The sequence below is a fragment of the Dermacentor albipictus genome, unplaced genomic scaffold (genome assembly GCF_038994185.2).
Source record: "Dermacentor albipictus isolate Rhodes 1998 colony unplaced genomic scaffold, USDA_Dalb.pri_finalv2 scaffold_15, whole genome shotgun sequence".
NCBI classification, from domain to species: Eukaryota; Metazoa; Arthropoda; class Arachnida; order Ixodida; family Ixodidae; genus Dermacentor; species Dermacentor albipictus.
This window is the reverse complement of record NW_027225569.1, coordinates 9655712-9672029: the sequence shown is the minus strand read 5'-3', so window position 1 is coordinate 9672029 and position 16318 is coordinate 9655712. Positions and strand designations below refer to the sequence as shown.

Here is a 16318-nt window from a genome sequence, read left to right as displayed (position 1 = left end):
TACTCAGTCGGGTAACTATTAATAGCAGTAGTCGAGGGCACGCTTGAAAGGCACCATTAGCAGTCTGCACGTCAAAGCGCAGTGAAGTCGTCGCCACTGTTGGTGAAACAGCAGCACTCAACGCGAAAATGACAGCCACTGTTGGCAGCTTGCATGCAAACACACATTCATGTGGTGGCATTGTTTATGTTGGTTACCTGGCCGAGGCAAGTAATGCGAATAGAACAATTATCAAACATCATTAGCTTAGTTAGGCCCAAAATACTCAGTCGGGTAACTATTAATAGCAGTAGTCGAGGGCACGCTCGAAAGGCACCATTAGCAGTCTGCACGTCAAAGCGCAGTGAAGTCGTCGCCGCTGTTGGTGAAACAGCAGCACTCAACGCGAAAATGACAGCCACTGTTGGCAGCTTGCATGCAAACACACATTCATGTGGTGGCATTGTTTATTTTGGTTACCTGGCCGAGGCAAGTAATGCGAATAGGAGAACAATTATCAAACATCATTAGCTTAGTTAGGCCCAAAATACTCAGTCGGGTAACTATTAAAAGCAGTAGTCGAGGGCACGCTTGAAAGGCACCATTAGCAGTCTGCACGTCAAAGCGCAGTCAAGTCGTCGCCACTGTTGGTGAAACAGCAGCACTCAACGCGAAAATGACAGCCACTGTTGGCAGCTTGCATGCAAACACACATTCATGTGGTGGCATTGTTTATTTTGGTTACCTGGCCGAGGCAAGTAATGCGAATAGGAGAACAATTATCAAACATCATTAGCTTAGTTAGGCTCAAAATACTCAGTCGAGTAACTATTAATAGCAGTAGTCGAGGGCACGCTTGAAAGGCACCATTAGCAGTCTGCACGTCAAAGCGCAGTGAAGTCGTTGCCGCTGTTGGTGAAACAGCAGCACTCAACGCGAAAATGACAGCCACTGTTGGCAGCTTGCATGCAAACACACATTCATGTGGTGGCATTGTTTATTTTGGTTACCTGGCCGAGGCAAGTAATGCGAATAGGAGAACAATTATCAAACATCATTAGCTTAGTTAGGCCCAAAATACTCAGTCGGGTAACTATTAAAAGCAGTAGTCGAGGGCACGCTTGAAAGGCACCATTAGCAGTCTGCACGTCAAAGCGCAGTCAAGTCGTCGCCACTGTTGGTGAAACAGCAGCACTCAACGCGAAAATGACAGCCACTGTTGGCAGCTTGCATGCAAACACACATTCATGTGGTGGCATTGTTTTGTTTATTTTGGTTACCTGGCCGAGGCAAGTAATGCGAATAGGAGAACAATTATCAAACATGATTAGCTTAGTTAGGCCCAAAATACTCAGTCGGGTAACTATTAATAGCAGTAGTCGAGGGCACGCTTGAAAGGCACCATTAGCAGTCTGCACGTCAAAGCGCAGTGAAGTCGTTGCCGCTGTTGGTGAAACAGCAGCACTCAACGCGAAAATGACAGCCACTGTTGGCAGCTTGCATGCAAACACACATTCATGTGGTGGCATTGTTTATTTTGGTTACCTGGCCGAGGCAAGTAATGCGAATAGGAGAACAATTATCAAACATCATTAGCTTAGTTAGGCCCAAAATACTCAGTCGGGTAACTATTAAAAGCAGTAGTCGAGGGCACGCTCGAAAGGCACCATTAGCAGTCTGCACGTCAAAGCGCAGTCAAGTCGTCGCCACTGTTGGTGAAACGGCAGCACTCAACGCGAAAATGACAGCCACTGTTGGCACCTTGCATGCAAACACACATTCATGTGGTGGCATTGTTTATTTTGTTTACCTGGCCGAGGCAAGTAATGCGAATAGGAGAACAATTATCAAACATCATTAGCTTAGTTAGGCCCAAAATACTCAGTCGGGTAACTATTAAAAGCAGTAGTCGAGGGCACGCTTGAAAGGCACCATTAGCAGTCTGCACGTCAAAGCGCAGTCAAGTCGTCGCCACTGTTGGTGAAACAGCAGCACTCAACGCGAAAATGACAGCCACTGTTGGCAGCTTGCATGCAAACACACATTCATGTGGTGGCATTGTTTATTTTGGTTACCTGGCCGAGGCAAGTAATGCGAATAGGAGAACAATTATCAAACATGATTAGCTTAGTTAGGCCCAAAATACTCAGTCGGGTAACTATTAATAGCAGTAGTCGAGGGCACGCTTGAAAGGCACCATTAGCAGTCTGCACGTCAAAGCGCAGTGAAGTCGTTGCCGCTGTTGGTGAAACAGCAGCACTCAACGCGAAAATGACAGCCACTGTTGGCAGCTTGCATGCAAACACACATTCATGTGGTGGCATTGTTTATTTTGGTTACCTGGCCGAGGCAAGTAATGCGAATAGGAGAACAATTATCAAACATCATTAGCTTAGTTAGGCCCAAAATACTCAGTCGGGTAACTATTAAAAGCAGTAGTCGAGGGCACGCTTGAAAGGCACCATTAGCAGTCTGCACGTCAAAGCGCAGTCAAGTCGTCGCCACTGTTGGTGAAACGGCAGCACTCAATGCGAAAATGACAGCCACTGTTGGCAGCTTGCATGCAAACACACCTTCATGTGGTGGCATTGTTTATTTTGTTTACCTGGCCGAGGCAAGTAATGCGAATAGGAGAACAATTATCAAACATCATTAGCTTAGTTAGGCCCAAAATACTCAGTCGGGTAACTATTAAAAGCAGTAGTCGAGGGCACGCTGAAAGGCACCATTAGCAGTCTGCACGTCAAAGCGCAGTCAAGTCGTCGCCACTGTTGGTGAAACGGCAGCACTCAATGCGAAAATGACAGCCACTGTTGGCAGCTTGCATGCAAACACACATTCATGTGGTGGCATTGTTTATTTTGTTTACCTGGCCGAGGCAAGTAATGCGAATAGGAGAACAATTATCAAACATCATTAGCTTACTTAGGCTCAAAATACTCAGTCGGGTAACTATTAATAGCAGTAGTCGAGGGCACGCTTGAAAGGCACCATTAGCAGTCTGCACGTCAAAGCGCAGTGAAGTCGTTGCCGCTGTTGGTGAAACAGCAGCACTCAACGCGAAAATGACCGCCACTGTTGGCAGCTTGCATGCAAACACACATTCATGTGGTGGCATTGTTTATTTTGGTTACCTGGCCGAGGCAAGTAATGCGAATAGGAGAACAATTATCAAACATCATTAGCTTAGTTAGGCCCAAAATACTCAGTCGGGTAACTATTAAAAGCAGTAGTCGAGGGCACGCTTGAAAGGCACCATTAGCAGTCTGCACGTCAAAGCGCAGTCAAGTCGTCGCCACTGTTGGTGAAACAGCAGCACTCAACGCGAAAATGACAGCCACTGTTGGCAGCTTGCATGCAAACACACATTCATGTGGTGGCATTGTTTATTTTGTTTACCTGGCCGAGGCAAGTAATGCGAATAGGAGAACAATTATCAAACATCATTAGCTTAGTTAGGCCCAAAATACTCAGTCGGGTAACTATTAATAGCAGTAGTCGAGGGCACGCTTGAAAGGCACCATTAGCAGTCTGCACGTCAAAGCGCAGTCAAGTCGTCGCCACTGTTGGTGAAACAGCAGCACTCAACGCGAAAATGACAGCCACTGTTGGCAGCTTGCATGCAAACACACATTCATGTGGTGGCATTGTTTATTTTGTTTACCTGGCCGAGGCAAGTAATGCGAATAGGAGAACAATTATCAAACATCATTAGCTTAGTTAGGCCCAAAATACTCAGTCGGGTAACTATTAATAGCAGTAGTCGAGGGCACGCTTGAAAGGCACCATTAGCAGTCTGCACGTCAAAGCGCAGTGAAGTCGTTGCCGCTGTTGGTGAAACAGCAGCACTCAACGCGAAAATGACAGCCACTGTTGGCAGCTTGCATGCAAACACACATTCATGTGGTGGCATTGTTTATTTTGTTTACCTGGCCGAGGCAAGTAATGCGAATAGGAGAACAATTATCAAACATCATTAGCTTAGTTAGGCCCAAAATACTCAGTTGGGTAACTATTAAAAGCAGTAGTCGAGGGCACGCTTGAAAGGCACCATTAGCAGTCTGCACGTCAAAGCGCAGTCAAGTCGTCGCCACTGTTGGTGAAACGGCAGCACTCAATGCGAAAATGACAGCCACTGTTGGCAGCTTGCATGCAAACACACATTCATGTGGTGGCATTGTTTATTTTGTTTACCTGGCCGAGGCAAGTAATGCGAATAGGAGAACAATTATCAAACATCATTAGCTTACTTAGGCTCAAAATACTCAGTCGGGTAACTATTAATAGCAGTAGTCGAGGGCACGCTTGAAAGGCACCATTAGCAGTCTGCACGTCAAAGCGCAGTGAAGTCGTTGCCGCTGTTGGTGAAACAGCAGCACTCAACGCGAAAATGACAGCCACTGTTGGCAGCTTGCATGCAAACACACATTCATGTGGTGGCATTGTTTATTTTGGTTACCTGGCCGAGGCAAGTAATGCGAATAGGAGAACAATTATCAAACATCATTAGCTTAGTTAGGCCCAAAATACTCAGTCGGGTAACTATTAAAAGCAGTAGTCGAGGGCACGCTTGAAAGGCACCATTAGCAGTCTGCACGTCAAAGCGCAGTCAAGTCGTCGCCACTGTTGGTGAAACAGCAGCACTCAACGCGAAAATGACAGCCACTGTTGGCAGCTTGCATGCAAACACACATTCATGTGGTGGCATTGTTTATTTTGTTTACCTGGCCGAGGCAAGTAATGCGAATAGGAGAACAATTATCAAACATCATTAGCTTAGTTAGGCCCAAAATACTCAGTTGGGTAACTATTAAAAGCAGTAGTCGAGGGCACGCTTGAAAGGCACCATTGCAGTTGTGCAAAAGTGCTTTGAATGAGATTGGTTAATGAAAATGTGTAATGACTTTGCTGAAAGAAAACTAGCAAAAGCAAATGCTAATATAATATAAAAGGACAGAAATAATGGTAAGCGAAAGCACGCATGGAAGCAGGCACGTATTCACACACAAATGCGAGAACTAAGAAAAATTCCAACGTAAAGAAATGTGGGAAATAGAAAAAAAAATGACAAACGCAAGAAAACATACATTTACAAACAGACGCGAGTCGAGGTATTATAGGAGCGGGTTCACAAGCTGCTGTGCTTACCTTCTCATATGTTTTCTTTTTTAACCGTTCTCTTAACACTGCCTTGGGAATTTTTAATTGCATTCATGACATTAGTGCTCCCAGGCGCGTCCACATTTCACGACAGCGCTGAACGTCTTGACGTATGCAATTATAATGTTGTTCCCTAATTTCCCCCCACCGATAGAAGCATCTTTAACCGTGCAGTAACAACTTTTGATACAAACGATAGATGTACGAAGCAGAAAAGGCCGGTCTGATAGGGCTTCTCTATCGGGCTACTACATAAGAAAACGCAATCGGCAACACTTATGCTCAGCTCATTTCTGAGCACACGAACATCGCGTAGTACGACCACTTCTACACCCAGTAACGCTGCAACACATCGCACATATATATCACGATTTGTAGCTCGCAAACGCACTTCATAACAGCAAGAGCACAGCTCGAACGTCGCGGTCACCACGGCGCATCGCAGCCGGAAAAAGGACTCACACGTTGAATGGCAACGATAACGAGGCAATAAGAACTTATCGCTACTGATCGTATCATTACGTCTGAAAGCCGCGAGGGCTGGCGTTCACCACTTCGCGGCAACGATCCGCATACGCAGAACAGAAACCAATCGTGTTCGCTGGGTGCGCTAATCGGACGCTACTTATTTCGCTACGCCTTGAACATGTGTGCTGCTCAGAATACATGTGTATGTGATGGAGTTCTCGTCTGCGACGCACACGCGAAGCATGGCACAAGAAATCACGAAGTCGACGGCTTGAAATATTTCTTCCGACGCTCTCGTAAACACAACACACACTTCCTGCGCTCCGTCTGTTTCTGTTGGCGATCGCACGCACTGATGAGGTCTGGAAGCGTACACCGGCTTGCTTCTTCCGATGACTATCTCCGTGGGTGCCACATATGTCTGGTAAAAATCACAAAAAGGAGAAAAAAATAGACTGTTTCTGACGCGGCTGTCGCCTAGGCCTTGCGTCCCTGCTTCGCTTCGCTTCGAGCACGCGCCATGTTTGCTGTGACGACAGCCGAACTATCCGCCTCGGACCAGCCAATGAGAGACGAGCAGGCGGCCGGACGGGAAACTTGCGTCCGCTCCTCGCTCACCAGTAGAGAGCCATACGCACGCGGGCGGAACGGACGGGCGGACTGACCATGTACGGGCCCTAAAACATTGTCGCTCTGCTGTCATCCCGCCCACGTGAAGGTCAACAGGCTTTCGCCATTGGCTAACATTTTGGCGGGATTCGGGCCCTGCTTGCGTGCACTCCGGGTAAGCGCGCCCAAGTCGGGTCCCGGGGAGACCACATCGGGGCGTCTGAAGGTGCGTACGTGTTCCTCTCTGCCGGCGGCGGCCCCCTTTGTCCGCCGCCGGCCGATGGCTACTTCGGCTCGTCGGGGTCCCGGCATCGGCGGGCGCGCGCGCACTCTTCCGTCATCTCGATGTCCTGAGGCAGCGTCTGCCGATCGTGCCCCCGTCTGTTAGTCTGTCGTTTCTTTCTATTTCCCTTTTCTCTGCTGTGGGGCGCGCGATGGCAGGCGCTGACCGAAGGATAGGCAACTTCTTACTGCTGGGGTTCTTTTTTCTTTGTTCCTCGTTTCTTTGTTCTCTCTCTGTCCCGGTGCGCCGTTAGTGGGCACCGGCGACCATTCGGCCATGTTTTGTGTAACTAGCTTCAGATTCGGACGGGACGTTAAAATTGATGTTTGTATTGACCCCCAGTTTAATAAATGTACTTTCTGGCTTCTCGAGAGCTTTGCCTAGGTTCTCCCTTGCTGCGCGCGCGGTCTCGCCTTCCCCCTAAGCTGGGGCCGGCGGGGCGCGTACGCGCGCAGCTGCGCGTCGGCACACGGAGCGGGCCGGAGCAGGCGCGGACGCGGTGCCCTGCACGCATGGCGCCTCGTAGTGCTCGAACCCGCGGTGGTCGTCCGGCGCGCGCGGAATCGGAGCGTGCGCGCCGTGAGCGTAGCGAGGAGACCAGAAATTTTTCTTTTGTTCTTTCTGGAGGTGACGACATGATAGGTTTTGTGACCGCATGCGGCAATGAAAGTGACAAAAAAGAAAAGAAGAAAAAATAACATTGTGCTTTGGAGGCGTCTGGGAGCTTGTCTGTGGTTTTGTCGACAGCGTCTCTTTCATGTGCGCCGCGGTGCTTTGGTGGTATATGGTGGCCGAGTCAATGGAAAATAGCAACAGAAAAGGCAGAGGGCCAACTGTACAGTTTTTTTGGATGGCTCACACAGTCAAAACATACACACTTATGGCTTGATGCACGGAATTGTTAATTCTGGGGCTTTTGCTATAATGACCTTTCATATTAACGAGCAATTTATTGTAGTCGCCTGAAGTTTATTATATTAAGATTTCACTGTAGGATCATTTTCAGTATACCTGAATGGCACTTTGGTTGGCCACCTAGCACCCTGCTGCTGAAGTGACACTCAACGAAGTAAATTAAATTCACTCAAAGTGCCCTAAGTTTGCGCATCTGACCAGGATATTAAAGAGACACTAAATCCCCGAATGCAGAGATCTAACTTGGATCGGGCTTGGACTTGACTTGACGAAGTCGGCCCGAAGCAAGAGGCGGACTTCAAAACGCCCAAGTCGGCTTTCGCGTTTCATAGACGCTCAAGCTGACTTGCTTCGTCAAGTCAAGACTGTGCTTCAATACAAAAGCAGGTTCGTCGTCTGTGTTCGAGGTAAACAATAAATTTATTAGTGTAAGGCACGTTGTACAGCAAAAAAGTATGTATCTTTCCAAATTTCCACCAGGGCATAAGTGCTGAAGTTTAGTTTGCGTAAACTTATTCCATCTGGCTACGTCCGCTGCTGCGATGGGTAGTGTTGCTTGCGGAACGCGCGCGTTCCCGGCGGATTTAAGTGGTCTTCAAATTTCGGTGTTTTGGCGCGCTTTTTGAGTTGCAGGTTTCACCATCTTTTCAAGTCGCCGCTACACTTTTAGGCGACAGTGTATTTGAGTGCAAATTAATTTTATCGTCACATTTATTTTGGTTTTAGTTTATCTTTAACTCAGAGGTCTTGTTGCATGCTTGTTGCCGTAGAGAAGCGTACGAAATGGTTGGTTCGTATGGTGGTCTTTAAACGGCTTTTGTTCTCGATTGCCGCAAGGCGTTCATGCGCCGTCTGGGCCGGCAACCGGATACAAGAGGCCGAGACGAGGCACGGTCGGTTTCTGAGGGAGCTCGCGCGTCCCTTTTCGCCTATGGGCATTCCAGGAGGAAGGCGACGGCCCGTGTTCTGCTCGGGCTACATGGCCCTTTGAAGAAAAAGCCAACCTATTCGAACGCACTAGGCCGGAGTCACAAACAAGAGAAAAACTGCAACATGTGCTGCGAACGAAGAGTACCGAGCGCCGTTGAGTCCCCTACCCGGACGCGTATTTGGAATATCCAGAAAGTACAACGCATGGCAACCGCAGCACCACGCTATTGGCTTACGAGCCTGCGGGACGCCGTGATGTCACTCCTAGCAACGGCGCCAAGCGATGACTCTCGTTCCCGGTGCTCTCCGTATAAAAAATCGCTCACGTGACCTGATCGTAGGTGCCTATGGATAGGATCGTTTAGGGATTTTTGAGAAGGCATGATGGTGGCGCCGAGTGACACCGTGGCGTGTTCGTTCTCGGCGTGATCGTTCTCCGGCTCGCGCGGACGGTGCGTTGTTCAGCGTTGCTTATGTGATCGTGCTTGCGTTGCTTGTGTGTTGGTGTTAGGTTCTGTGTTACTTGGCGGAAAGCCGCGAGTAGTGGTGGTGCGGCAGTGCGACTTTCGCCTCGGTGAGCTCTGGCAGTACAGAATCTGCGTTGTGTGACCCGTGCTTCCTTGACAATTGAAATGTCGAACTGTCCTAGCGCCTCGGCAGCGAAGTTCTACGAACCGCGATGTGGCGTCGCCGTGTCCGACTTTGCTTAACGGACATCGAGGGATGTGCTGCTCGCTACAAGTCATGTAAATGCGACTGCGTCGACCGCCCATGCACTGTTCAGCGCTGAATGTGTGTTAGGTGTGCTGTGCTTGAAACGAGTGGTACAGCCGTGCAGCGGGGGGTGGTGGAAGAGCAGAGTGGCTTAGGGGTCTCCATTTGCACGTTCACAGATATGTGCCCCCGTTTTGGTCTCATTAGCGGCTGTCGCGGCATTGTGGTGTGCTCCTTGCCTAGTATGAAGTTTACGATGCTAACACACAGCATGTTCACGTTTTTCCGTGCTATATGTCATTTGCATGACGACCGAGTTGAAAACAAGGCATGTCGGTGTTGTTTGCATTTGTGTGTTGTAAATTACTTCCTATTGTGGAAGTTCTGGCAGTCTTATGACGCAAGAAGTGCGAACGTAAACATAAACATATTTCTGTGTGTCTGAAATTTTGAATTTCCCATAATAGCCATTACGACTGATAAGCGGGCTACACAGCCTGTCTGAATCAGTTACCTTTTGTTGCGACCCTCTTCCATGTGGTAGACTGATGCATGGTGCGCGTATATTTCTGTACTGTTGTAAAAACCATTTGTTTATTCACCCAATACAAATGTACTGCTTCTTCGCCGCAGTACATTTTAGTTACGCGCTGAAGGATACTAAAAGTCGGAGGGGACCGCTATCACCCAGCATAGTATGTCCACTCAGGCGACCTGAGAGGCGGCGGTTGCGCGAGTGTATTATTAAAGAACTCTTTTTATGTCCAGTGACAGTGAGTGGCCCCTTTCCACTTTTAGTATGCTTCACCGCATTACACAGGTGTATTGCGAAAAAGGTAATCTTAAAAAGCTCAATTATGCAACGTTTCTTTCATAGCTTGCTACACTGCAATACAGGGGTGTAGCATCGTGCAGTAAAGCATACTAAGAGTGGAAAGTGCACATAGGTTAACTCATTATTTTCAATTGTGATTTAATTTGCAAGTGCATCTGTGCTCTCGGTTAGCTTTATTGACAATTCTTTGTACATTACAAATTCATATTGCCGGGAAGCTTACTAAGGCACATTCGCCATTTTGTAATGCATTATTCACCTTCAATGCAGGAGAACAATGCAGATTCATGCCTATGCTCCTGGCTGGACTGCACGCGCTCTTTGAGAATTGATTCGCTGTTCATAAGTGCACTGGTACTTACTCTAAACTGGAGGCCTGAAGTTGATACGGAAGCACAATTTTTATTAAGGGGACAAGATGTTGCCAAGGTGGTTGTAGCACAGTTTTTTTCTTCCAGGTACCTTTTCTACTAGAAGCTTCCATTGCAGTGTTTCGAGCCTCTTTGGGCCAGCACATAGTGTATATAAAAATCGGACACCGATTGGGTACATCACCTATGCTCTCTGCACTAAGCTGCGCTCAGGATAAGTTCATGCCTATCTATAGAAAAAAATGTAGCATGACCTGACAAAATAAAAGGGGATGGGCTGCAGCAATACTAAGTGTTAAATGGTGCCTTATCCTTTCTGTTGAGTTTTCTGTTTTGTGCTTTTTATTATGGATCCTCCACAGTAACCATTAGATTGCCGAACGTGAGCTTGTTGGTCTCAGATCTCATGGTTGTTACTAACAAAAGTGTGATAAATAAACAAGGGCTTGGAGGCATCCTGTCACCTTGCTTATCTCATGGTGTTGCTTCAGGAGCACCGTGAGCCTCCAGACCAACTTGGAAGGGAAATTTGTTGCAATCACTTCAGAACTGTATTGCAACCAAACGAACAGTGCTCTCAATGACAACTTTTGGACAGTAGAATGCTTGCACCCAGCAAAGTCTAAGAAGAAAGGATTCAGGATGTGCAAGTGGGCCTTTTGAAGCTGGCATCATTGCTGAAGGGGCTTTGCCTGCTGCCCTCTTTGTGGATACACAAAGATGATTTCCTCTTTCAGAGGGATTGTTTCAGATGTCGTTACATGGCAACAATGCTGGGTGTATAGTAGCAGAGAAGCTTGTCTTTGCCCACTGTCAATAATATGTTCCTTTTCCAGTGCCCCTGTGGAAGTGCCTACTTTTTGGACACAAAGTGCTCTCCATGCATGCATTTTTAGCTTGTAAAGATGTCTATTATCCTTTGCCTCAAGCTGGTCCTTGATGTCACCCAAGAAGGCATTGCGGAGTATGGCGATGCGCACTTACATATCAGTGTTAATGCCAGTGAAACCAGATTAATAGAGCTGCCGTTTATTTCTGTCCACTCCATCTTCATCCAGTTACAATGAACAGTTCTTTGTCCAAACAGAAGGCATATGTAGTTGGCCTTGCATAGTGTTGGCGTGCCTGAGAACCTTAGCAGTGTCTATATGCAAAAACATTCTGATGGGTTGATGACTTTCTTCTCTTTATCACACTTTGCCTGATGAAGCCAGCAACTTGGTCAATTAGATGTTCAACAGGCTTCCCATTAGTTTTCCCAGCGTATCCTTTACCAGGATGCTGCTCATAGGTATCTGTTTTCTTGACCTCGTACAGCAGCAGAGTGGAATCACCTTCCCGCACTGACAGCCACCATCAAAGATTACCAGCTTTTCAAGAACGCCTTAGCTAACATTGTATAAACAGACACACTTGTTAACTTTTATTGCAATACTTCTCTTCCTTGTATCACATTTCCTATTTTTTCTTGTTTTGTATGCTTGTAACCACTCCCCTCTCCAATGCCAATGGCCGTGAGGGTACACGAAATAAATAAATAAACTATGATAGCCATTCCTAATCTGAGATGCAACAAAAGAACTAATATAGGCAACAAGTTATAATTCAAAAAGACAACCTGTGCACAGGACAAGTGACAGACTTCCTTTTATTGAACAAAAGTCACATGAGTCACACGTCACCAGCAGTGGGTAGCGAACTTGCAAGCTTGGGTGACAGAGGCAAAACTTAGCAAAATGCTACACTTATACTCAAATGTAAAACGTCCTATGACACAATAAACGACATTATATTGTACTGAATGAAAGGGCAAGATTCCATCCAAGAACACATTATGGCACCACATGGTTGACATGGTGTAAAAGATGTTGACGCGCCCTCCCCATAAAAAAAGAAACACTGAAAACATGCCTTAAAAGTCAATGTGCAGCGTCTGAAAGCAAGAAAAACAACCCAAAAACGGTTTAGCTAAGTCTTTCAACGATTAAATTATTCAAACTGTCTTGTCACTTCTTAATGAATCTGCATTGTGTACTAGGGTGTTCTGATAAGGCAGTTTCAGCAAGTGTATTGGAAAGCAGTGTTCCCAGTCTGTGTCCAATATTTGGAATTTAAAGAGGGTCAGGCTGCCTTTCAAAGATGTACATTTTAGTTTATAAAACAGAAAAAGGCAAGCAAAATTGCTGTGCTTTAGAAATTCACTTAAAGCAGTGCTCTTAAAGTATTAGCTCGCACAATGCCGTTATAACAGCTTTCCACCTCTAACATTATTTATCCCAGTTGTAAAAAGATGGGAATTTCTTTTTGAACAGAACTTTTTAAACTATATTTAACAGGCGAACCAAATACGTCATAAAAGTGGCATTTCGCATCTGCAGCAACTTCAACGTACTTGAAATTCAGCATTTTGGGACATGGAGGCAGCCATAAAAATGCAATAACGGCCCGAGAGAGTTCTCTGCAATTAGGTGAAGAAATTGGCACATACCTGCAACATTTATTGATATCTAGAGTGAATTTCCAACACAATATGGGCTCTTTAGGGATTGTTCATAACGTTTTGTGCCAGCGCACGTACGTTAAAAAACTACTCAGTGCTTTCACGCCGTGTCGATGTATGCCGAATTGCATTAACAGGACGTGAGCAGCACAGTAATCGCAAGGGCGGCCCCCCGCTCTATCGCGGGGGGCCGTAGTTGGTGCGGGCCCTGAGGCGAGCCAGTAACTCCATCCGGATGGGGCACTCGGGGAATCCTGCGGGGTGGGACGCCTCGCGGCCGGCCTTCCTGCATTTGTTGCAGCAGACTTCCGGCTGCCCCATCTTCACGTGACACGTCACGGCCAGGTGGTTGCCGCAACGCTTCATGCAGACCGTCTTCATGGCGTCCGCCTTGTGCGGGCACGTCGTTCTACCGTGCCCGTAGGAGGCGCAGAACGTGCACATTGGCACGTGCAAATCCTCCACCGCCCGCACCGCCGTCCAGCCTACAGACAACCGGGACCGCTTCACGATGCGCTCGAACGCGGGCGGGTCCACCTCCGCGACGTAAGCGCACGTACCCGACCGCTCTCTGTACGTCACGCGCACCTTGCACGCGTCGACGTCCAGGTCGAGGCCCGGGTTCCTCTCGTTGAGAACGCGAATAAATTCATCCGGCGCGACGTCCGGGTCGACGCCGCTAAATTTAACATGCGGGTTTCGCTTCTCGCCGACGCGAACTAGCAACGAGGAGCGCGTGACCGAATTATCCCGCGATGGCCGCCTTCAGGTTGTCGATAGATTCGCGCGCGTGCAAAAAAACCGTCAGGCCGTACCTCGTGTGCCGCAGCGTGACCTCCCCGATGTTCTTGGCGGCCGGGTCGATGTTGGTCTTGAGCAAGCGGAGGCCGTCCCGCCCCGGTGTTGTCGTCGGAACCGTGGGCGTAAGGAACGCCACGTGCTCGAATGTTGGCACCGCCCGCGCGCTCCCGCCGCCCGCCGCCGCGGCCGGAACACCAGGGCCCGAGCCGGCAGCCGCCGCGGACGCGCCGAGATAGCGTCCCGCACCTCCCGGACCGGGCGCCATGACGATGGAGCCGTCGAGGCGGCCCTCGGCGACGATGGCCCGCCGCTGCAGCGCCGCCACCTCCCTGCGCGCCTCGACCAACTCGCCACGCAGAGCAACGGCCGCGCCCCGCTCCGCCGACACGTCCGACCGCAGGTCCGAGTACAGGCGCACGATCTCGCCGAGCCGGGTCGTGATGAAGGCGCGCGCCGCGACGGGTACCTTGTTCGCGGCGTTCCCTAAGTAGAGCATGATCTCGTCCTCGATCTCCTGCAGGCGAGCCTGCCCCCGCTCGCCGCGGTCACCCGCGAGCGCGGGAGACGCCATCGCGGTCGTCTGGGACACCGAGGACAGTCGGTCTTCTTCGTCACCCGCCGCAGGCGGCGCGGTCCGGTCCGTGGGCTCCTCCTGGAACGCTATGGCCGCGAGGATGTCGTCGCCGGCATCGGAAAAAAACGATTTCGGCGACGCAACCGCGCTGGCCGTTGCGGGCGGGGACGGCGAGACCTTATGGTCTCGGGCGGTAGTAGACATGGCCAGGCTCAGGCTCAAAGGGTATGAGCCTTGGCCATCTTGTGCCCGATGGCCGGCCGAGCAAGGAATCACTCCAAATTCGAAAATAAAACCCTTCCCCGCCCGGTTTTCGCGACGAATGAAGTCCCTATACCTTTGAAAACAACCCCTGCTAAAATTTGGATGTGCCGAATGCAAATTACCTTGGTTTTGGAGCAAAAAGCAGGAGCCCGATTCCGCCGGCCAGCCAGACACTTGCACGAGCGCTCGCAGCAATGACAGAGAGGACACATTTGCGCTTGTCGGGTTATTCCATTGGGCGCCCGACGCAAGGAAGGGCGCGATGCTCGTAGGTTTAGGCAGAGCAACACAACCGAGCCGCGAACGTCGCCTCGATGTCATTTACATTGTGGCAGGGCCAATCAGCCACGCGACGATTCTCGGGGGGGGGGGGGGGGAGGGGGCGTTTTCCTTGGCGCGAGCAATTCAAACTAGCGAATGCCTATCCGTCGACGCGTTTGACGCGTCCTGGCTCGCTCGGCAGCGTCAGCGATCGAGCCGGCGCCCCTGCAACGCTCGCCATAACCCCGACGCGGCGCCGTTCTCGATGTGACTCGTGGTTCCTCCCCGGCGCGAAGTGGAACTCCGCGTCGGGTGGTGAGCTTATTCCTCCGCTCTGCTTCGTCCCCCATCCCGGAAGCCCCGCCGCGCGGCGCTGCGACTACGCCGATTCGCCGTAATTGGTGCGCGCTCTTAGGCGCGCCACTCTTCCCACAAGCACGGGACAATCGGGAAATCCTGTCGGATGGGGCTCGCCGCTGAGGCCCGCCCTGGCACATTCTGAGCATCGCACCTCGGCATCGCCCATTTTTACTTTGCAAGTGGCGGCTAGATGGTTGCAGCCGCACTTCGTGCATCGCGCTTTGGTCGCGTCCGCTTTGTGAGGGCACGTCATGCGCCCGTGCCCATACGTCGCGCAATACGTACACACGGGCACGTGCAGGTCTTCGCGGGCGCGCACCGCCGTCCATCCTACTGTCAACCGCGGTCGCGTCATGACTTTCGTGAACCCCTCCGGGTCCATTTCCGCCACGTAAGTCCGCGTACCCGCCCTCTCTCCAAACGTGACTCGGACCCTACAACTATCGAGATCGAGGTCAAGGCCCTCGTTGCGCTCGTTCAGCTCGCGCATGAAGTCGTCTAGGCCGATGTCGGGATCCACTCCGGTAAATTTAATGCAAGGATTACGTGGTTCAGCATATCGCATTATGATTGATCTTTGCGTGACCGGATTGCTGCTTATCGCTACCCCTAGGTTAGTTAAAGACTGGCCGTTGTTAGTGAATGCGGTCAATCCGTACCTCGTTTGACGGAACGTCACGTCTCTGATGTTCTTGGCTTTGGGGTTTATGTTGTTCTTTAACAGGCGGAGCACGTCCCGCGCCGGCGTCTCGGTCTGCGACAGCGGTGTCAAGAAAGCGACGCACTTGTGCCGCACGCCGAGGGTCCCGGCGCCCGTCGTCGCAGCGCCAGCGGGTCCGCCGCGGGCCGCGCCGGTCGAGGGCGCTAGGCCCGCCCGCAGAGCGGACGCGTAGTCCATTCGTCCGGCGGGCGCCCCCACCGAGCCGCCGGCGCCCGAGGGCGCGGGAACTGAACCCGCGGACGCGGCAGGGCCGCAACCAGCAGGCCCCGGGCCGGCCATCGAAAGCGCCAGCCGGGCCTCGGTGGCCGCCAGTCGCCCATGCAGCTCGGCCGCCTCCCGCCGCGCCTCGGCGAGTTGTTCCCGCTATTCGCGGGCCCTGCCTCCCTCCTTGGCCGCCTCGTTCCGCACCGCCGCGCAGGCTGCGGTCGCCTGCAAGATCTTGGTTGTTAAGAAGCACCTTGACTCCACCGAGACCCGGTTGGACGGCCGGTTGATCCACTCGAGGGCCTCTCGCTCGATCACGTACATGCGGGCCATCGCCTTGGTCGCGTCGTCGTCCTCTGGAAGCGCCGC

At 50.6% G+C, this 16318-nt stretch overlaps 1 protein-coding gene across 1 annotated transcript in view; it reads right to left on the bottom strand.

Moving 5' to 3' along the window:
* LOC139051867 (uncharacterized) overlaps positions 1–14559 on the bottom strand; it is a 67905-nt gene extending 53346 nt beyond the window's left edge. The window contains exon 1 of the mRNA XM_070528900.1: positions 13580–14559. Within this exon, the coding sequence (XP_070385001.1) occupies positions 13580–14343 (764 nt within the window). The 5' untranslated portion in view covers positions 14344–14559. The remainder of the gene's footprint in view (positions 1–13579) is intronic.
* Between the last annotated feature and the right edge of the window lie 1759 nt (positions 14560–16318).